This window comes from Urocitellus parryii, chromosome 6 (assembly GCF_045843805.1).
Source record: "Urocitellus parryii isolate mUroPar1 chromosome 6, mUroPar1.hap1, whole genome shotgun sequence".
Classification (NCBI taxonomy): Eukaryota; Metazoa; Chordata; class Mammalia; order Rodentia; family Sciuridae; genus Urocitellus; species Urocitellus parryii.
This window is the reverse complement of record NC_135536.1, coordinates 75,519,240-75,542,869: the sequence shown is the minus strand read 5'-3', so window position 1 is coordinate 75,542,869 and position 23,630 is coordinate 75,519,240. Positions and strand designations below refer to the sequence as shown.

General features: G+C 33.3%; 1 protein-coding gene across 12 annotated transcripts in view; it reads left to right on the top strand.

Moving 5' to 3' along the window:
- The window catches only part of Ktn1 (kinectin 1), a 105,562-nt gene that overhangs the window by 45,566 nt on the left and 36,366 nt on the right, over nt 1–23,630 (top strand). For 11 of the 12 annotated variants that reach the window (XM_077800059.1, XM_077800062.1, XM_077800067.1 and 8 more), the window contains 17 exons: nt 752–868; nt 1,922–2,062; nt 6,846–6,952; nt 7,993–8,125; nt 9,552–9,639; nt 11,685–11,851; nt 12,222–12,290; nt 13,757–13,794; nt 14,478–14,568; nt 14,939–15,007; nt 15,448–15,485; nt 15,637–15,718; nt 16,266–16,334; nt 21,042–21,076; nt 21,529–21,619; nt 22,312–22,380; nt 22,929–22,966. In XM_077800059.1, coding sequence (XP_077656185.1) covers nt 752–868; nt 1,922–2,062; nt 6,846–6,952; nt 7,993–8,125; nt 9,552–9,639; nt 11,685–11,851; nt 12,222–12,290; nt 13,757–13,794; nt 14,478–14,568; nt 14,939–15,007; nt 15,448–15,485; nt 15,637–15,718; nt 16,266–16,334; nt 21,042–21,076; nt 21,529–21,619; nt 22,312–22,380; nt 22,929–22,966 — 1,442 coding nt within the window. The remainder of the gene's footprint in view (nt 1–751; nt 869–1,921; nt 2,063–6,845; nt 6,953–7,992; nt 8,126–9,551; nt 9,640–11,684; nt 11,852–12,221; nt 12,291–13,756; nt 13,795–14,477; nt 14,569–14,938; nt 15,008–15,447; nt 15,486–15,636; nt 15,719–16,265; nt 16,335–21,041; nt 21,077–21,528; nt 21,620–22,311; nt 22,381–22,928; nt 22,967–23,630) is intronic. The other variant, XM_077800060.1, reaches the window with a different exon arrangement.

Sequence of the window (23,630 nt, the reverse complement as noted above, 5' to 3'; positions counted from 1 at the left end):
GTGAACAGTAAAAACAAGTTGGTGTTCTCCTTTGAGCTGTATGTACAAATAAGTCCCGCTTTCTTCCTAGACACAGACTTTGGGTCTTACTGTAGAGTCACTTTCCATTCTTCCTCACTGGCTGTCATTGAATGTAAATCCTTAGTAAAGTTTGTGTAATTTCTTCTTCATTTTTCCTTCTTGAGACTACCTTATAAGAAAGTTCCTGCCTTGAAACTTTTCGCTTGTTTCTCATGTCAAATGCCTGATTATTGTTTTTAACCTTTCTGGATATGCCTGTTAAATTGAGAGAACTAGGTACCTCAGTAGCCTTGGGCGTATTTAGACTGGGTTGTTAAGCATCTGTGTTTGACCTTCACTATTTTTGTCAGTCTTTCCTGGTATTATGTTTTGAGATTACAGATGACTGTTTCTTTGGTAGTAGATAGCATTTTGTTTTCCTAATCTCTTTTGATCTTCTAGAAAGAAAATGATGGGATATTGCTATTTTTGACTCAAGGTTTAAAACTAGAAGCTCTGTAATTCTTTGTAAAAATTTGTTTCTTCATTGGTACATACCTGCTGAAATATTGAGGATATATAATGTTACGGTGACTTTTCTGAATTTTATTTCACTGACCACTTATATATATATGTAATATATAGAGCTCTTTGTTGGCTGAAGAACACTTGATATCACATACTTCATTTTCACATACTTCATCAGTCCATGTTCACTATTACTCATTTTGTATTGATTTCTCAATTGTAGTCAAGTAAAGGAGAATTGGCTGCACTTCTGCATCAGCTCCAGGAAAAGGACAAGTTGCTTGCTGCTATAAAAGAAGATGCTGCTGCTACAAAGGATCGGTGTAAGCAGTTAACCCAGGTGAAGACATTCTTATGTTCAAGGGATGTACTTCTTGAATCAGAAGCAATGGAAGTTTTAAAAATTGTCTATACTTCCTGATTTAATTATTTGTGTAATAAATGTATCGCCCCCCCCCCCCCCAATCTTCTTTTAGAGTTTTGGAAAAGAGGTGTCTTTACTCTTTTATGATATAACCTATAGTTGAATTATTAATTTAAAATAACAGTATTGGATATTCTAATTTTAGAATAGCAGCAGTATTCTGTTCAGAAGAATGGGAATTTGTTTTAATTTGATCTGACCTAGGTCTATTCTCTGTAAAGGCAAGAAACTTGATCTTTATAAAAATCCAATTTGTGGGGGTAAATATGAAGCTTTTATATAGGTGATTTACTTATGGAGGTGGTTGTGATAAATTTCTATAATTTTTAATCATGTTCTTCAAATTTTAATCTGAGAGGAAAAAGAAAGCAAAACAAACCTTTAAAATTAAATGTAGACTGAGAACAGAATTTAAACTCTAGAGAAAAGTAGATCCTTATCCTTCTGAAGTGCTTGTATCTCCTTCGGTTACTAAATGCAAAAGAGTAAATGAGCTTGTTTATGACCCTGTTAACCTAGCTACTTGACAACATCAAAGGAAAGAATGGCCTTATTTGAATGTAAATCCTTAATGTGATTTTTGAAGTAAATAAAAACATGGGTGGAAACACCTGCTTAAACACCAATTTTATAAACAGTGAAATCACCTTTTTAAAATTTGATTTGGAAGGATGATAAAATTCCTGACTCCTATTTCACATTTCTGTTCTACCATATAGACATGCCCTTCTTTCCTCCTCTGGGAGAGAGACTTCTTTTTTAACTGTTGTAGAGCTTGCTTCCCCCCCCCCCCCCAATTTGGCCTTTTCCTGTATCCTAAAAGAGAACTGGTACTTGCAAATAACTATTTTTCCTTATTATCAGATTAGAGTGCAGGAATTATTTTAGATTCATGGTCTTTAAACTTGTTTTCTTTTTGTTATAGTCTTATAATTCCTTTTTAACAATTTCTTTTTTGATTTATTCTAGGAAATGATGACAGAGAAAGAAAGAAGCAACGTAGTTATAGCAAGGATGAAAGATCGGATTGGAACATTAGAAAAGGAACATAATGTATTTCAGAACAAAATGCATGTCAGTTATCAAGAGACTCAACAGATGCAGATGAAGGTATAGTTTCATTCTTTGAAAATAAGATGAGGAGCTGGAGTTGTGACTCAGTAATAGAGCACTTGCCTGGCATATGTGAGGCCCTGGATTTGATCCTCAGCACTGCATATAAATAAGTAAATGAAAAGATCCATTTATAACAACAACAACAGAAGTCTAAAAAAAAACAAAACGAATGAGGTGAATTGTATGCATTCATTTATTTAGCAAGTTTTTAAGTGCCTTCTATATAAATATGTTGGGCCATCTACGTACAGTGGTTAAACCCACTCCTTGTCCTTAATTTTCTGAGTGGGATTGAGAAAGGGAGGCTGGAAAAGTAAGCAAATAAATTCACCATGACTAGAGGTAAGCATTATGTACTTTGGAGTAATGGAGATGGGAAGTACGAAAGAGGACTGACAGGGTAAGGTTGTTATGTGTGAATCCAGAGTTCCATTACCTGCCAACCCCCAATTCCTGAGGATTGAACTTGGGGCCCTGTGAATGCTAGGCAAAGATTCTACCACTGAGCTATATCCTTAACCCTGTGTTGAATGTTTTGAATCAGTAGGCATCAAAACTGAAACAGGAGTTTTGAGATGTGACTAGATTCCTCACTTGGCCAGTTTCCTTCTGTGTTCTTCTCTTGCAAATTTGAAGAATAAAATCCACAGACAATCATGGAAAGAAAGTAAATGGAGCAGTACTTATTTGAGTAAGAAGAAAGAACTCCCGCCATGGAGGAGGGGGTCTGATAGCAGAAAACCCCATTTTGGGGTGCTAGCATTTATGTAGACTGGGTAGACTATGGAGCAGAATCTATGCTAAACAGGCATTGCAAACAGCCCCCAAATCATTGATCAAAATCTATGTAAAACAAGCATTGAAAATAGCATCAAGACCTTTGAGTATTAATCCTTCCTATTCTTTCTAGGTTTACCGTCACCTCCCATTTTCCCACCTTTGTTTCCACCTCAGGGACAAAGGAGTTGTTCCTACGTGAGCCTCAAGGTCTGTTACACTTGAAATAGGTCTTGATAGCACCCATTAATATTTCTATGGGTTAGATATGGTTTCTGCATTTGAACAAGACCTCAGTTGGGGCCAATCATTTCTGATTGCTGACCATTGACTATTCTTATTCTATAGGAGAGTGAAGAAATGAGCACTAGGTACAAGAATTACTGGGTGATATTCTTTGTTCCCATCTCTAGTGGGCTCAGTGGGTCTATTTTGGGGCAGAGAATTGAGCTTTTTCAATGAGTGCACTCCAGGGTTTCTAATGCAGATTGTCTAGCCCTAACACTTTGTGAGAAATGTAGTAAGAGTTGTAATTGGGAATCAGGGTTGCAATGAAGAAGCAGAGATCTAAAGATATTAGGCAGGGACACCATCTAAAAGGGCCTCATGTGTCTGAAAGCTGGGGAGCCAGTGGAGGAGTTTAAGCAAGCCAGCAGTATGATCTGTCAGTATTTCTAACATGACTTGGGCAGCATCATGCAGAATAGAACAAGAGGTAGTTAGAAAACTTTTCCTGAAACTCAAGTCAGTGAAAACAAGGCCTGAAATCAGATGTTGACAGTGAGGAGATGAGTTTGAGTAAAACAGAAGTTTGTTAGATGGGGTTTAGTGTTGGAGTGGAGGAGAGAGAGGATAATGAATGATGACTCCCAAAGTTCTGGCATAGGTGACCTTTTGTCTCTGTGTTAATCCATACTCTTTGACCTATCTTTTGTCATTTTTCATGAAAGTTTAGTTTTTACCATGTTTTATTTTCCATATATCATTCATTAGCCTGATTCTAGTTAGGTCTTGATGAGTGAATTATTCTGTCTTCTACTCTCACCCAACTTACTGATAGACATTGAAGAGCATGACTTGGCTATGCTTGTGAGGTGCTTAGTTGAATGCTCTGAGCCAGTGACTTTCTGAAATTGTTATTTCCATTTGCTGAGGCTTCAATTCAGAGGGTCTATCTGTTATTAGGAACTGCTTCAGAAAATACTCTAAGTCTGAATTCTAAAGAGAGCTTTATTTACCTGGCCAAGGACTGTCACCTACCCATAGGAGACTGAAGCTCTGTGGGAGAACAGCAATTTCCTGGCCTGTGTCATGGCAATTTAAGGACAAAAACCATAGCTTAGGGGCTTTTCTCAGTGTTATGCAAGTAAGCCAATCACAGAAACTAAAAAAAGCAGTTAGCTTAACTGCATCTCAGGTCCTAACAAGTGTTAGACAACCATATTGTGAGTTTCAGCTGGTGGGGTGAGTTGGATAATCTATTTCAAAGTTATGTAGACCCATAAATGTACTCAAACCCAGGATGTAGTCCACCACGGCCACCACCATATCCTGAGTTGGGTACATTCTGTGGGTACAAAGTACAGAAAAAACAATTTTTTTTTAAAAAAAGAAAGCTTTTGTTTCTGTTTCTCAGAAATGGGTCATGCAACAGTTTATATTATTTTTTTTTATGGAAGGCAGCAAAATGGAGTCTTAGGCCTGTCACAGATCTTGCTTTATAATTGTCTTATGTCACTTAACAAAATCTTATATCTATAATTTATATTTGTTACTAATCTATAATCTATAACTTACACTCTTACTGATTTTATTGATTATTTTACACCACAACATATTCATCCCAGATTTAATATGTCTGAAGTCAAATTCTTGTTTATCGATCAGGTTGGTTTTGTTTTCCAGTTTAAAGCATTATTTTCTTTATATTTGAATCCTTTGGCTTCTTTTTTCCAGTCTACAAAATTGTCTGAGTCTTTTTTCTTTAATATTTATTTTTTAGTTGTAGTTGGACACAATATCTTTATTTTATTTATTTATTTTTATGTGGTGCTGAGGACCGAACCCAGGGCCTCACACATGCTAGGCAAGCGCTCTACTGCTGAGCCAGAACCCCAGCCCAATTGTCTGAATCTTAAAGAGACTTTATTTGTGGTACTCTTGTTTTATAAGAACTAAAATCAGCATTCTATAGTGATGTAGATGTACTGGTGTTTATAGCTGTGTAACTCAAAATAGCAAAGTTATGGAACCAGCCCAGGTGCTGGTAAACAGATGAATGGATGAAGAGAATGTGGTTTATATACACAATGGAGTTTTAATCAAGCATAAAGAAGAATGACATAATGGCATTTGCTGGTAAATGGATAGAAGTGGAGAAGATCACACTATGTGAAATAAGCCAGACTCACTATGTCAAGGGCCAAATATTCTCTCTCATTTGTGGAAGCTAGAACAAAATAAGGAGAGGAGGGGAAAAAAAAAGAGGGTCGGGTAAGGGAATCAAATGTGAAAGCAATTGAGGGGGAGGATGGAGGGATGGGAAAAGTGAGGAATGGTGGAATGAAATTGACGAAACTCTCTATATATATAAATAAATGAATAAATGACAGTGAATTTTGCTTATACATATATCTATAAAGCACTAATATTAAAAAAATAAATAGAAGGACGACCAGTAGAGCAAGACAATGGAGAAGGGAAGGGAAAGGGGAAGTACTTCGGACTGAAGTGGAACAAATTATATACAGTGCTTGTATGATTATGTCAGAATGAACTCCAGTAATATGTATAACTATAATAGGCTAATTAAAAAATATTCTTCACTGCTGTCAAAGTTAAAACTGTTTCCCACCAAAATGTCACTGAAAACAAAAATGAGTGAGACTATTGTGAGATTGTTATTGTCTACTGTGTCTAGCTTTTATTTGGTCTACTCTTTTAACTTCCTGTTCCCCATCAGTGAGGTTATCAAAGAACTAATTTTCCTAACCTTAGGTGATCTTTTCTTAATTCCTATTTACTATTTGTTTGAAAGTTAACCAGATATTTGAAGCAGTGTCTTTTATTGAAGGTCTAAGATGTGTAAGCGGTTCATCATTTTTTACTTAATTACTTCTAGAGGTCAGGATATAGATTCCATATAGATTCTGAAATATATAAATACATACATTAGTTTCTTTTAACCGAATTACTAATAAAATTATCAGCAACTATTTTAATTAAAGAATATTTTCACACTAAATTAAGACATTCTTATGGGAATATTTGAGTCAATGTTCTTTATCTCCTTACTCTAAAATTCTGAAATTGAAAAATTAGATACCAGAAAAAAGGTACAGTAATGGTTGCCATGGAGAGGGATTAATGAGGAGTTATTGGTTAAAGGGCATAGAGCTTTGTTTTAAAAGAGTTACAAAGATGAGTGGTAGTGATGGTTGCCTGATAGAATGGATATATTTAATACCATTGAACTTTGCATTTGAAATGGTTAAGATATAGTACATTTTATATTTACCACAATAAAAATAAGTAGGGATCAGAATATTTTAGCAAGTAGATTTTTGTGTTATCTATTCAATTATGGCTCAGTTTGTAACAATATTTTTGAATATTCCGGTTTTAAACTTTAGGTTATTAAATACTTAAAAAATATAGCAAATGTAAAATTGACATATTCTAAGAGAGGGCAGGCTTATTTCTATATGAATCCGTTGGGTAGGAAAGAATTTTTAAGTCAGTTATTAGTTTTGAACTATGTTTTATTTTGTATTTCAAATATATTAACTAACAACTGCTTGTATTCTTAAATACTATAGCAGCTTCTGCTTTGCATATATCAGTAAGAAATAATAGTTTTTCCTTTAAATATGTTCATTTGAAAAGAATGATTTCGATTTCATTATTGATACATTTTATATTATCATCACAATAGAATATCTTTAAAAAGGAAGCTCTTTTGATGTTTTAAAAAAAATCTTAATATGTTTAAAATAATTAGTTTCAGCAAGTTCGTGAGCAGATGGAAGCAGAGATAGCACACTTGAAGCAGGAAAATGGTATACTGAGAGATGCTGTTAGCAACACTACAAACCAACTGGAAAGCAAGTATGTTTCCAAAGGTTTATTTTTAATTAAGTGGTGGAGTGTTTTCTTGGATTGTCAAAAATGTGTGTTTGATAGTAATCAGTTAGACTTTTGTTTTTTACATTTGCTTCTAAAACTGTGTTACTTTTTAAAAAACAATAATTCTGCTGTTTGAAGAACTTCAGCTATGTATAAACTTTATGTATTAGATATAGCATAATATGCATTTATATATATCATGTAAATATATTAATTAAAGTTGTATGTATGATAATTACTATCATCAGTGGAATAGCTTACAAATTTATGAATTTGTTTTAAATTATCTATTCCATAATACAGTAGTTCTTAAATTTTATTATTCTGAATAGCATCTGGCATGCTAATGAAAAAAGCATATTCTTGAGTTCTACCTCCAAAAGATTTTGATCCAGTGACCCTAAGGTGGAGCTAAAGAATGTGTATGTGAAGGCATATTCTTTATGATAGGATATAGTTGGTTCCAGAGCCATTCTAGCACAAAATCTAGTAGTATGTTTGCACAGATAAGTACTCTGATTGGTTGTTTTTTTGGTACCAGGGATTGAACTCAGGGGCACTCAACCACTGAGCCACACCCCCAGACCTATTTTGTATTGTATTTAGAGACAGGGTTTCACTGAGTTGCTAAGTGGCTGAGGCTGGCTTTGAACTTGCAATCCTCCTATCTCAGCCTCCTGAGCCTCTGGGATTACAGGTGTGTGCCACCATGCCTGGCCAACTGGTTGGTTTTAATAGATTTTCAGAAGACCCGTTTGAGGTGACATTGTCTACTCATGCTCATGAGTTTGTGATTATCCATTTCTCATAATACTTTATAGTGATTTTAGAGTTTGTGTAATTGTTGTTACAAATATTTAGCTATTCTAATCAACCAAATTTCATTGTAAGTAGTTACTTGTGTTCCTTGTCATTTGTTTACAAGTAGACTTACTAGTTCAGTAAAACTAATGTAAAATATGTTGTATATTCTTCATGAGTTTATAATAATGAAAGATTCCTAATCCAGTTACTGTTTTCAGGCAGTCTGCAGAACTCAATAAATTGCGCCAGGATTATGCTAGGTTGGTGAATGAGCTGGCTGAGAAGACAGGAAAGCTACAGCAAGAGGAAGTCCAAAAGAAGAATGCAGAGCAAGCAGTTACTCAGTTGAAGGTGATTGATTACCGATTTTATTTATCATTTCATGAATAGTGTGAGTATTTGTTGACCTAAATATGTATATAGGTTTGAAAAATATAGTTTGAGCCTTTATGGGACACATTGTCTATGTGTTCTGCCTGTACAGAAGCATGTGCCTTCATGAAAGAATTGAATATAGGCTTGAATTTGAAACTAAAGACTGAAGATATAAAAAAGGAAATGAGCTAATTCAGAAGTATTAAAAAGTAAAAATTTATTTTATATTTGGAGTTTAGGGTCTAGATGTGTAAGGAAAAATCAAGTAGTTAAAATTATCTCTAACAGTACTTTTATTTTCTGTTACTTGAATTTCATCAGTAAGTCCAATAAAACCTGTTTTTCTTCCAGCATTGGAATAGATGGTGGTTTTTTTTTTGTTTTGTTTTGAGCAGAAGATGAAATACTGCTCCAATGGCTTATACCTGAGCTTTCATGTACAGAAATTATGTACTGTGTCTTCAGACATCAGAATGACACTTGGTATCGTGAGGTGCTTTTACTGTGAAGAGATGGCTGGGGTAGCTCAGGTTGACTGAGGAAGTGGCAGATTCATTTCTCATTTGCACTCCAGAGCCTATACCCATTGAGTGGAAAGATGAGACTTGTCTATTCCTCCTCTTATCGAGAGAAGGGATTTGTTGAAAGTATAGTTCAGTTTGTGCATGTTCAGTGTAATCTACTCTATTAGACAGATTCTCACCTAGATCAGTGACACAATCATACCTTGAGATCATTTCCAGAGTAGTAGGGGTTTCATAGATTTTGAGAATAGTAATTGAGTGTAGAAAATAGTATAACTTGTTTTTCTTGAAATTTTCTTGGAACTTGCATGAGGTGGATATAAATGTCTTTTTATTTAAGACTGGTTTTGCTGGGAGATTTGCTTCAGGCATTTATAGATATGGAAATCTGTTCTCTACAGTTATGGATAAATAGATAAATGACATTAGTGATTATTGTCATAATTGGAGTTTTGTACAATAAATATTATATCTCAAAATATGAATTTTAGGGTTTCACTGAAATTTAACAATGAATATACCATCTTTTGGGAAGCTTATCAGCTGAAGAAAGATTAATGGAAAGTAGGTCATAGCTAAGTGGATCAGATATGTTCATAGTAGTAGTTATCTTGGTCCAACAGTACAAATATTGAGTTTCTGAAATAACCTTCACTCTTAATCCTCTATATTGGAGGATAGGATGTCTGTGGCTGATAAGTACAGTATGACAGCCGTTTACTTATCTGCCTACTTTGTTCAAATGTTGTTAAAATGTAGTAAACAGTTTTGAGATACAACACTAAAGGTAGAAGATGCTTTTTTTTTTTTGTATTTTTAAAGTTGAATTCTTTTGTTGATGGTGATTTTTTTTCCTTTGTCTATTCTGAAATATCAAGGTTCAACTACAAGAAGCTGAGAGAAGGTGGGAAGAAGTTCAAAGCTACATCAGGAAGAGAACAGCAGAACATGAGGCAGCCCAGCAAGGTAAGGGGAAGGAACGAGGCATACATGTGAACTGAGTATATAATTTTGGGTAAATTTCCTTTGTTCTCCATCTGTGAAGAAAGTATAATTTGGCATTTTGGTTATGGCTCAAAAAGTAGTGTTTGCCCTTTCAGATTGTCTTTATTTCTTTGACATATGTTAGGGTTTTTAAAAATAAGCACCCTCCTAGCTTTGCCAAAACATTAAATTGTAGGCAAAATTATTGAACATAATAGGGTAATGGGAGCATAGCTGCTGGGTTGTTTTCTGAAGTTCTCATTGATTAACTCTTCATTTTATTTTTATTGCTAAGAAAAGGCTTATTTCCTATGTTGTAAAGAGAAAAACAGCAAGAGCGCTACTGTTGCAGTTAGTGCTGTCTACTTAGTAAAGGCTAACTTTTACTATTTCTTTATTCATAATTTGATGAATCCATCTGGGAGATAGTAGAGCTTATACTATGTGTGTTATTTGTCTCCATTACTCCTTTCTCCCATGGAGGAGGGAGCTAGCTAGAATATAAGTTCCAAACAATAGTATAGATAGAACGTTATGTCATAAGACCTTTGTGTGATACTCCATATTTCTAAACAAACATAATATTGATACTCATTCTTCCCATTTATCTCTCATTGTCTTGATGTGGTTATGTATACTTTTTGATGAAAGCAGTATTCATTGTTTATATCATTATCACTGTATCATGAAATGTTAAGCCAAGATGCATGTTAAAATGTGATTCTTGAGCTAGGTGCAGTGGTGCATACCTATCATCCTAGTGACTTTGGAGGTTGAGGCTAAAGGTTTGCAAGTTTGGGGCCAGCCTCAGCTAATTAGGGAGACCTCACTAAGGTCTCTTAGTGAGACCCTGTCTCAAAATAAAAAGGACTAGGGATTCAGCTCAGTGGTAAAGCACTGCTGGGTTCCGTTCCCAGTACCAAAACAATCAAACCTGTGCTTGTTTTCTTGAACATTATTTCCTGGAGCTAATTATTGCTTTGTTTTCACCTGCTTAATCTTTTCATTGTTTAAAAATTTACCTTCATTTATAGTTAAGTTTTCTGTAACCCTGTCTTGCTATCTGCTGCCTTTCAATAGGATTAGATAGTATACAGAGAGTCTTACCGGTTTTTCCTGGTGACATTCCTCCTGGAGTCTTCAATCTTTCTATTCTAGTACTTGTTGATTTCTTGGTTGCCTCCACAGATGTCTTCCTGAGACTTGGTTTTGTCTTTCTACCCTTCTTTCTGGATCCTATGTCATTGACATCTTTCTTGCTATTGTTCTTTAGTAAATCTTTGAAAGCTCTGTGAGAATCCCTTGAATTATGGAGGTCCTGTGTATCTGAAAATGTTTTTATTATCTACCTTCATACTTGATTGATGGTTTGACTGGTTATCAAGTTTTAGGTTGGTAAATATTGCCTCCACAGAATTTTGAAGGCATTAATTCAATGATTTAACTTTTGTTGTTGATATGAAGAAATATGCTCTTTTGAGATCTAATCCTAAAAGTGACTATTACACATTTAATATCCATGAGTTCTCTTTTGAGTTGTATTGTTCTTTTTATAGAAGTGGCATCTTGCCTTTCTTAAAACAGTTGCGCGCACATGCACACACACACACCTCCCACCCCACACAAACTCACATGTGCATTTTCCTTTCCTTGTATTATCTTTATATATATGATGGTTTCCTCTCTCCCCATTTTGGACTCATTTATAGTATAGGGCAGGGAGGCAGCTCTCAGGATACTTGGCATCTCCTGTCATTATCCTCTCTTGGTTCTGGAGCACTTGCCCTTCTGCCAAGTTATGATCACATTTTGCCTTCACTTTGTTTAAAGAGAAGCAGAGGACTTTGCTTTTCAACAAGTTTTCTTTGATTTTCAACAAGTTCACCCTAAGCAGTGTGGCACCTGCAGGAGTATTATGAGGGGAAATGGGAGGGATTTGAGAAAGTTTTTTAGGGAAAATAGTGCCTATACTAAACATGAACTAGGCAAAGGAAGAGACCTTCATGAGATGTAATGTTTTATTACAGATTTACAGAGTAAATTTGTGGCCAAAGAAAATGAAGTACAGAGTTTGCATAGTAAGCTTACAGATACGTTGGTATCAAAACAACAGTTGGAGCAAAGACTGATGCAGTTAATGGAATCAGAACAAAAAAGGGTAAACAAAGAAGAGTCTCTACAAATGCAAGTTCAGGTATCTGTTTTTACTTTTAAAAAAAAAAGGATATGTGTGTTTAGACAAGAAATCAAGGAAGATAATACATCGATATAATTCTGAAGGGGTGGTGGATATAACTTAATCTTTGAGTGCATATGTTGTGTCAAAGATTTGCTCATCCTACAAGTCTTAGGTTACTTGTAGTAGATAAGGAATAGAAAACATCCTTAAGTTCTATCTTACAAATTAACTCAGGATAGTATGTCTAATCCTTGTTTTAAATATGAAGAATCTAAGTATGCCTTTTTAAAGATGAACAGAGAACCTGTAAAAATCATTGTATTCATTTATGTTGGGATATTTATTAATAGCACACTTTTTCCTTTCTGTTTGCTATTTATGAAAGGATATTTTGGAGCAGAATGAGGCTTTGAAAGCTCAAATTCAACAGTTCCATTCCCAGATGGCAGCCCAGGTAATGATGTATTATTTTTGCTTATGGCTTTCTTGTGGCTTCCTACCCATTTTAGCAATCATCTGAGCATGTTTTGAGGGCTGAGCACTGGATTAATAGTTGGGAGACTCCTCAGTGAGTCAACAAATGGTGATACTGAGTGCCAAACACTGATGATTACATACATTAAGAAGTCCAAATTCAAATTGGAAAGAAGGGGGTTAAAGAGCTCTTACCATATGGGGAAAATATGCCCTCAGTCCAATCACAAAATAGGAAGAATTGGCTAAATGGTTTTTAGTAGAGTTGCTTATGTGTAAAAGGTCTTCACAAAATACTAATCATGAAAAACCTTGTATTCCCATTGGAAGTATCAGTGTGTTAACCATAACTCTGAGATTATATTTCAAAAGAATCAGTTTAAGGGCTGTAGCTAAGCTCAGTGGCTTAGCACTTGCCTGGCATGTGTGAGACACTGGGTTTGATCCATAGCACTATGTAAAAATAAATAATAAAGTAAAGGCATTCTGTCCATCTTACAAGAACCCCCCCCCTCAAAAAAAAAAGTTTAAAATTGATATTTCAGTTTAGTGATAAACTTATTAAACTTTTAAGAAATGATATTGTTGAGACCTGTTTTTCTTTGGTAACATTGTTTTATTGACATAACTGATTGGTAGGTAGACTTCATAGTATATATGATATGACAGAAAAAAAAGTGAAAATTCCTAAGTGCTTATTTATGTAATATACACACTGGTAATTACAATTTCAGTTGAACTTTAAAAGTATTAGGATTTTATAGCCCAAAGTACTAGCTTTTAAATCTTATCTTTTTCTATTTAAAAAAAATGTTTTTTATATTAAAAACTTGTTTTAATATAAAACTTCCAAAACTTGGAGCAAATAAACATTTTTTCCCCCTGAATTCTTTATTGGTAGAAATCATAAACAATAATCAATTGGGCAAGAGATATTTAATATAGGAAAGAGAATGTGGTTATGTATGTATGTGACTTATCAAACTCAAATGGAATTGAGATCTTTATCAGTTGAGAGGTAGATATAGAAAATTTATCAGGGATTAAATATAGAAAGCTATAGAGCAGAGACAATCAATCTGCTCAGTTATCATGATCATGAAGTGGCTCATTAAAAGTTAATGCTAAGAAAAGAACCACAGGATAAAAAATGGCCCCTGTGGCAGTTTTTCTTATGTATTTGTTGTTTGTCAATTATGTAGTTCCAGGCCTGTCAGTTTGCTTTATTCTAAATGTCTTATGTAAGTCCCTAATACTGGCTGATCAAACTTGCTTTCAGAATGATAGCTACTCTTAATATTGAGTACTTAATGTGGTCCAGATATTTCTTTAACAACTTTGTATACATTAATTTCCCACAGTTTTTTAAACTGTGTTGTGATTATTTTACAGCTTTTAAACTTTCTCTTAAGTGCTTTTATGTTGACGATGTTTTTTCTTTCTTAGACCTCCGCTTCAGTTCTAGCAGAAGAATTACATAAAGTGTAAGCCTGCCTTTCTGCACTTCTCTTATAATTGTATATTTATCACTAACTGTTACTTGTTAGATATGGCACTTATGATTAACATTACACTTTGACCTGTTTGGAAAATACTCTGAACTGGATTTAGAGCAACTTTTGCCCTTGTTTTCTTTTCCCAACTTAAGTTTGTGTTGGGTGGCTAAACATTGTACTGATTTTATAGGTTCATCATTAAAAGAGTTGGGGAAACTTTCCTTCATTTGGTATGTGTTGGAAATTATGTGGAAGAAGTAATTGTGTTGAGAGAGTGGTGGAAGAAAACTAGGAAGTAATTGTAGCTACTCTGGGTGTACCTATTGGTAGAATACACAAAACAAAGTTCAGTATTATTTTGTTCTGTATAATTTTACATAGACATGGATCAGTTGGTTTCAGTAGACCTAGAATCTGGTTTGACATTGCTAGACTTACGTGCTAAAAACTACTTAATTTTTTGACCTTTAATTTTAAAATAGGGGTATGTATTTTAAGGAGTTATAGTAATACATGAGACAGTTATTAGTAAACTGAAAAGGAATTATAGAAATAGAAGGTATAATTATATGGGAAAATAAGTATGACCCTTTTTGAAAAGCTTTTCATCCTCTGATTTGTGATGTGACTTCTAAATATTTATTAATGTACAAATGTGTTTTCTCTTAAAGGATTGCAGAAAAGGATAAGCAGATAAAACAGACTGAAGACTCTTTAGCAAATGAACATGATCATTTAGCAAGTAAAGAGGAGGAACTTAAGGTACAATAATTCTTATAAATGATTGCAATATTTTGCAGAACTCTAAATTAAATTACCCTGATTCTTCTCAGTATGAATTTATATGAAATATGGAAAATATTCTCCACTTCTTTTGAAAAGTAATCCCTTTTTAAACTATAAAATACTCTTTAGTTCTCTAAGAGAAAAAATTCAAATGGCTTTTCTCACATGATATAATTCACAGCAAGTTGGGAAATATGCTAACAGCTATTGATGTTTTTTCTTTCTGATTTAGGATACTTATAATTTGAGACCTTTGCTTAATTCTTAAATAGAATAGATATCTTCAAGCCATAAATTTAATTATATTAAATATATTTAATATGGTATTCTTTTTTTTTTTCTTTAGGATATACAGAATATGAATTTCTTATTAAAAGCTGAAGTACAGAAATTACAGGCCCTGGCAAATGAGCAGGTAGACCTTTTTTGCTTTTGAACATTTATCTCAAATTTTTGTCTATTATTTTCATTGGTACTGTGAACTTAGGTTTTATTTGTGTAAATAATTAATGGTTGTGTTTGGCTGTGTGATGTGTTTGTGAAAGCCTCCTCTTCACAACCTACCTAGATGTTACTATCATGTTGAAATTAATGTTAGATCTGATGACTTGATCATATCTGAGATATTATAGTAGTGAGTTTTAGCTACCTTGTTTTAGCCTTTTTCCATTTAAAGAGGACAACTCCTTTGTTAGGGTAAAGATAGATCAGGGAGAAATAAAAAATATTGGACTGTAAAACATATTATAGAAATGTGTGATATTGCCATTACTTTACATTAAATATAGAAAATAAAACTTAAGTAGTTTTGAGTGTTTCCTGAGAAATAAAATTCTTATTTTATTCCAAACACAGGCTGCTGCAGCACATGAATTAGAGAAGATTCAAAAAAGGTGATTAAGTTGTTGTTGTATGTATTCATACATTAATGTTGAAGTATAGTTGTTGTAAAAAATGTTACTACTTAACAACTGATAGTTGTGTACATAGGTCATGTAAATTTTTGAATGTGAAGTGTTTTTAATTGATGCTTTTTTCCTATAGTGTTCATATTAAGGATGATAAAATACGATTGCTGGAAGAGCAGCTACAGTGTGAAATTTCAAACAAAATTGAAGAATTTAAGGTGTGTGATTAAACTTTTACACTGTTTTCTTAGAATAGCCTTGTGTAATTTTCAGTTGTAGTGAATCTAGAAATACTACTTTTTATATGAACTTGCTCTCTACAGAATTTTTTTTCTACAGTATTTCTATAGTTTATTTCTTCTTTATGGAACTAAATTATATCATAGATTATATCATTATATCATAGATTTTTTTTTAAAATTTGTGCTAGATTCCGTCTTATCTATTTTTGTAATGAATTTTTGAGATTTATTTTGCCCCAATCTTTCCTGGGCAGTTTTCAGCAGGTGTTTTATATTTGTTCTATCTATCTCCACTGTTGCTGTAGTGCTAGTTTTTGGTCATGGCCAATCCATTTGAGTATCTGATTGCTAGGCTATAATCAGTGAGATCTGAATTTTTACATCAGCATGCAGTTCATCTGTCTCTTTGTGAGTACTTAAGAGTATATATAATATGAGTGTGATTGTTAAAAAAAGATTGAAATGATTCCTTTGTTACTTTTTTTCCTTGAAAAACTTGGTAAATTGAGATTCTTTGTTCCAGATTCTAAATGACCAAAACAAAGCATTACAATTAGAAGTTCAGAAACTACAGACTCTTCTTTCTGAACAGGTAAGACTTTTCATGAATTATAAGGTAGAATTATTCAAAACATAATAAGATCTGATTCTTCTTAGTTAGTAACCAGCTCACTAGTTGAGAAATTTTGCTTAAACTTGTTTTTTAGTTGCATTTCTATTTATCTTGTGTTTATCATGTTTCTAAATTAAACTTTTTCTTCTGTGAGATGAAGCTAATGCTAATCTACTCATAAATTTTATATAAAAATAGAGAAAAAGTCCTGTCTTACAGTTTTGGAGCCTCAACTTTTTCTTCTAGGCAGCATGGTTCATTGAAAAGAGAACGGATGTGAAACCTATTACCATCGCTTAAAAGCGGAGTAATATTGGTCAAGTTGCTTAGTTTTTCAGATACCTCTTGTTCCAAGTCTTTCACACTAAGATCACGCTTACATCATAAATTTGTTAATTTTAAAATGCTTAGTCTAATGCTTTGCATGTGGCGGGTATCTAAACCTTTATTCCTTTCTATTAGAATATTTATTTTTTCATCTCTTTCCCACCCCCAGAAACCATCACTCTTCTTTCTATATTTATAGCAAGCCATGAAAACTATAGCAACTTTGCAGGGCCTGGTTATATATGTCTAATCCCAGTGGCTGAGGCAGGAGGATTCTAAATCAAGGCCAGCCTGGGCAATTTAGAGAGACACTGACTGAAAATAAATATAAAGGGCTGGGAATGTACCTCAGTGGTAGAGTGCCCCTGGATTCAGTTCCCAGTCCTGCAAAAACCAACAAAAGGAAAAATGAACAACAACAACAACAACAAAAAAAAAAAACATAGCAGTTTTGAATAAACACTGTTCTATAAACTAGGGCTCAATGTTGTCTGTTCTCTGGCTTTTCATATTTTTCTCTCATGTAACTAACTCTTTAAAATTAGGGTTTTTTAAAGAAAATTTTGATATTTAATATCAAAAGTTAGACGACAGGGGGCTGGAGATGTGGCTTAAGTGGTAGCGTGCTCACCTGGCATGTGTGTGGCCTGGGTTCGATCCTCAGCACCACATACAAACAAAGATGTTGTGTCCGCCGAAAAATAACTAAAAAATAAATATTAAAATTCTCTTTCTCAAAAGACGACACAATAGAATAGAAACTTTGCATAAGTTTTTGGAATGGACTTTTATTAGAAGCTGAAATTTAAGCTACTGTAAATGATAGCTCTACTTTTGGCAGATGCATGTGTCCTTTTCTATTTTAAAATCCACATTTATGCAAGTATTGAATTGACGTAAGTAGCTGTGCCACTGGAATTATTTTTAACATGTTTGCTTGTCGAATAATTCACGTATTCCCCTCTCTTTGTATATTCTTTATTTCTTTTATATGCTTGATCCTTGCAAACTAGAAGTAACAGAGGAAAAAATGTTTAAGGAGCATTTAAATTTAGTTTAAGTGTTATTTTAAGTCTCTTATTTCCCTTTGTTGTGGTATAGCTTAGGAAAGATATAATACTCTGTCAATTTGTAAGACTTCCCCTCACCCATTACCATCTCTGAAATCTGGGTATATCCTGTAGTCTCTGATTACAGTTTGGAACTATTTTTAATTTGTAGTATAAAATACCAGCTAAAAGATGCAACATTAGTGGTTCAGATTAGACAAAATATGATTTGTAACGTTTTGGGGTGTTAATTCTTACCTAGAATAGCAGAATTTAGTTTCTCTCTATTATCTGAGATTTTTGTGATATCTACTTCAACTTATAAACTTTTAGACTTTCTAAAATTAACTTTATAGAGGTGAAACAAATGCTTCAAAACTTCTGAACCTCACCTAGAATTCCGGTATTCTAATTATCCAAATGCTGGCAACTCTTACCTGTGTTTAAATAGGTAAATCTTCAAAAAACAGTAAATATCTATCATTACTAAAACTAGTGTTTTCCATCATCAGATAAGATTGAAATCATAAGCCTTAAATTTTCCTTTTCTTTTAGGGGAATTACCATTCTGATATAAAATTTCATATCATTTGTGGAAATTAAATTTTATAGTTGCACTTTTTTGATTTATTTAAAAGAATTATTGATGAGACAAAATCTTTTTGTGATGCCAATTTAAGATCTCTGGTACTAGTTTATGATCTGATATTGTTTTTTCTAGTTTTTCATTTCTACCTTTCTTTAACCCCTTCCTACCCATTAGTCAGAATTCCAAGTGACAGTTGAAAGATGAACAGTTTGGTTATGTAAAAAATTTCAGTCTTCTTGCCACATGGATTTTTATCCTAGAGTTAAAGATTGTGCTTATTAAAGAAGAAACCAATAATGGTGCCAAGTTGTTGTTTCCTCAGGTGTAGGAAGAAGAAAGACAACAGGTACCAGGTAAGGTAACCTGTTCATATAGGAAAGAAAAGAAGGCTTCATTTGGTATAGGCCTGCAAATGGTTAGTAATGCAGATCAATCAGTTATTAATCTCATTTACTCAGAACAAAGTAATTTGGAGGGGGATACATCCTTGTGTTATCTTTTTTCCCCCTCATTTGCAGTACTGGGATTGAACTCAGGGCCTTAAACATTTGATGCAAGTGCTCTTTGAGCTACATCATTCCCCATTCCTCACCTCACCCCCATCTTTTTGAGACAAAGTATCTTTAGGCTGCTCATGCTGTCCACTCACATGACAATCCTCCTGCCTCAGCCTTTTAAGTAGCCCAAGTTTCAGGCGTGTATCCTGACTTGTGTAGGACCAGTCTAACTTTTAAAATTCTTTTTAAAATTCTTATTCCAATGAATTTTTAAGATTAAGTGGTCAAAAATATTAAGTGAAAAGTATGAGAATTTTTTTTCTTTTCCTGAATGCCTAGTTGTATTGAATTGCAGAAGAGTTCCTTATTGTATAAGATACAGATTTGAAAATCTTCTAGGGAGGAAATAATAGGATTGAATTAGATCAAAATAGTATGAAGTCAAGTAGAAATGTTGGATAGCTGCTAAGCTCTGTTTTATACAATGGAATATTGATGAGCTGAAGACCAGGAGTACTTATGAAGTTATATCTTCATTAAAGGAAATTGAATTCATCAAATATTTATTTAATAGTTGAATATATATGCTAGGTTCTTATCTCCATGGTAAGGCTATGGAGATGAATGAGAATTAATTCTTGTCCTCAGAATATGGCTGAATGTGTAGGCAGAGGCATAAACCAGTAAGTATGATGAATAAAATTCCTTAACTGTGTGTCCAGGTTTAGGGGAAGGGATAATGCATTCTGTTTGAAGGAGGGTTGGAGAGGTAATCCATGGGACAATTAAACCTGATTTTGAAAAATGGCCATGAATTTGCCGAACTTCCAGGCTGGGGGAACACTGTTCAAAGCCATCGCAGCATGTAGCAAAATTGGCATATTTAGAGCATATTGGTATATTGCAGAAGGACAAGGTATGGGGAATAGAGGAAGATTTGCTGGGGCGTAATTTTGAAAGACTATTCTCTGTGTAAGATTCACAAATGTGATTTTGTACTGTGATTTGTACCAAAGGGTGCTTGCGAGGATGAATGAGTCCTTAGTCAAACATTTTAGGAAGATTACTCTAGGTAATCTTCCTAAACTCTAGGTGTTTGGATTTATGAGAGGGAGAAGCAGAGAGGACTAAAAGTACAATACAACCAAATAATTAAGGTATAGGTAATTTGGACTTCATAGTGTAGTCTTTTTGTGAGATGGCATTCATAAAAAATAAAAGTAAACAAAATGCATCTTTGTGGAAGATTGTAAACTTACTACTGCATGATTTTTAAAAAAATCTAATTTAATTGACATTTCCTGTCTCCTTTTTAAGGGTGGGACAGTTTTTTTCTTAGTACATTCTTTCTTCTTGTGCCCTGCACAAATCAATCCATATAAACAGGGATAAGAATGAGGATCTTGTGATATTTGAAATGAGTAAAGGTTTAGACCTAAACTTACTCATTAAAGAGAAGGGGTTGATTTTAGAAATATATAAGAAGTGAAACCTTAGGACTTGGATTTGGCAATGGAAAAATTATTTTTATTTGTGAGAAATGGTTGTAATAAGATTGGTAAAAAGTAAGAACTACCAAGATTTTAGAAAAGTAGATGGGGAGAAAGAGTGAGTTACAAAGGTTGAAGGATCTGTCAGACAATGAAGAGAATGTTTATGTTGCTTCTGTAGTTGATGAGCTTTTTTAAAGCATTCTCTATTTTTGGTCTAACTAGTGTTTACATAATATTTACATATTAAAAATCCATTGAGCTGTAAACAGGTTGTGTTCACTTGCTGATAAGTATTATAACTTATTGTGTGGGGGGGAATCTTTGTCAAAAAAAAAAAAAAAGAAAGAAAACCTTTCTTTGACTTGTAATGCTTTAGAGGCTTGGATTTTTTATATTTGAAGAATTTAATTAATATAAGGGAAGTGAAGCGGATTTTCCCTGAACCTCAAGGTTATCCTTCATAGTAATAAAAAATTATTCATAAGTTACTAGTTTATTTTGCCAGCCCCATATACTTCTTATATGTGTCCTTTGTGTAGATAACCTCTCTTTTGTCATCTTGTGTCTTTTGAATTTAAAAATTATAATAGCAGTTTTCAAATAATGGTCATTTCCTTAAATTTTGGATGTGTTTAGAATTCTAAATAATTTCCACAGAGTTCTGTTTCTAATCTAGTTTTATTTCATGCAAACTTGGTAGAATTAAACTTTTCGGTGATTTTTATTTTCAGCCTAATAAAGATGTTGTGGAACAAATGGAAAAATGGTAAGAGTTTAAATTTGTCCTTTTTGAAAAAAAATTTTCAGCTACTCATTTCTACCAAATTTGTGATAACAGGATTATTAATGACACTAATCTATGTTCTTAAAATTCTCTTTGTCCTTTGTGGTAGAAGGGAGTGTGATATACTATTGCTTATTTGAGATTTTATAATATGGTCTATGTCAGTGTCGTGGTGATTGACCTTTTAGACTGGTATATAAAGACTACAGTGCTTGAGCACAGTTTCCTTAATGGTAATGAAGAAGTACCCTAAAACCAAGAAGTACCCTAAATCCAAGAACAGTTTCTTGAGGGTGGAGATCCTCAAGAAGCCGTTCTTGGATTAAAGTTTGTAAGGAGTGATGGACAGAGGGGTTGATTCATGTAAAATATTTAGGAATGATATTATTTACCTTAAGAATAGTTTATAATAAGTTTTTAATTTATAATTGCAGCATTCAAGAAAAAGATGAAAAGTTAAAGACTGTAGAAGAATTACTTGAAACTGGACTTATTCAGGTGGCCACTAAAGAGGAGGAACTGAATGTAAAGCATTTTGTAGATTTGTTTTCCTTGTGCTTACTCCGTGAACACGAAGGAGTTTCACTATAATTGTAAAAGGTTTTCTCATAGCTCTTAAACTTAATATTAGTTAATGACATTTTGTAAATTTATAACTTTAATTTTAAGTGATTTTTGAGAAATAGAAAAATGCATAGTTGATTGTAGCATTCACTACCTTAAAGAGGTTAATACTGTTGCTGTAGTTGGTAGTATATGCTTCTCTACTTGCACCCATGTCCAAATTATAAACAAATGATTACTAGCAGACTTCATAAGTCTCTGGAATAGTATTGGAGCTCTATGTTGTTATTGTTATCAATAACTGTTATCATCAGTCTTAACTAACTTGATAAGGATGCAGTTGCTGGGTAAAGTAAAATAAAAGGTATATTTGAATTTAGAGAGGATCATGTCAAAATTGACAAGTGGGTATAGTATACTCTGTTTTTGAATTTGTGGAAATATAAATAGATACAGTTCTGGGACAATTGAATTAAAAAACCCATTTCACTAAAAGAAGTTACAAAATTGTAGACATATGCAACAAGTGGGATTTTGGGACTTTACAGAGAGGAAAAGCAGCAGCTAAAGGAAAATGAGAAGTGAGTGTATTTTGAAGCTGTCTAATTCTTCAGAAGATAAAAGTATGTTGTACTTATGTGTCTTTGAAAAAGGCAATAAGAACAGAAAATTCATCTCTGACGAAAGAAGTTCAAGACTTAAAGGCTAAGCAAAATGATCAGGTAATGCATATAGTAGATGCTACAACTGTTCTTTTTTAAACAGTGGAAATTTACATAAAAACATATCAAGTTTGTTTCTCTTCCAAGGTGGAATTTATCAAGTATAGTTTTTAAATCAATGAATGACTATTTATTTGATTATCAGTAATATTGCTATAGTTTGTTGAATTTATAGCATGCCAGTCACTATTAAAGTCATTGCAGTTTTGAGTATACAAATAAAAATTGAATATAAATAATGTATAAAAGAGGCTACTAAAATTTAGACAGTTTCCTAGTTGTATTTTTTTCTTTGTCTAGTTAGAATGACTGAATGATTTAAACCTTTAATGATTTTTCTTTTGGCCTACACTTACAAGTAATTTTAAAAGTCTTTACTTTTAGTATGTTGTTATTTTCATCATTATGACATTTGAAACATCTAGAAAGAATTCCTGGGTTTACTTTTCCCATTTGGTATAGTGGAAAATTTAAGGATAAATTGTACTTTTCTACTTCTGATGCATTAATAGAACAATATACTAAATAAGATATTTTCCTATTTCTAGGTTTCTTTTGCATCTTTAGTTGAAGAACTTAAGAAAGTGTAAGTGATAACCTTACTTCAACTTGGTCTTTGTTTTTTGGCCTATTTTCTTAGTACTCACAAATCTAGTTTTACTTTTTGGAGAGACACCTGATGTATGTTAGTTAACTTATACTACAAATTTTTTCATTAATGTACTAAGGAAAGTCATTCTTTCCCAAGTGTAATTTTAAAAAAAGTTTTCATAATTGATTAGATTTATTTTATATGCCGTCAAACTGCTAATTTTTTGTCTTTCAAAAACCAGGTAATATTATAAGACATTTATGTCCTTGCATGTATCCTCTTCTTAAGGTGTCTGTAAAGTTTGGTGTAATTGTGTACAAGTTCTGCCAGAGCTCCAAAATCCTGGAAAATTCCATTGTTGAGAGGAACTTGCTTATCTCTAATGTTCTTCTTGGTTCAGATCTTATATTCCTTATGAACTGTTGAAGCACATTACCAAATTCTTGTCTGCATAGGCTTTAATGATCTGGTAGTTACTAATTCTATTTTATGAGTAGGTTTAAGTCCCTCCCCTCACTTTTTTTTCTCCCTGCAAAGATAGGTTGCTGTTTTACTTAACATAGGAGTTGAAAAGCCTTTTCATGATCAGTGTTGTTTTTGTGTCTTAGTTGGTGGATTCTGGTGATTTCTATCCAAACTAATACTGTGTATGTTTATT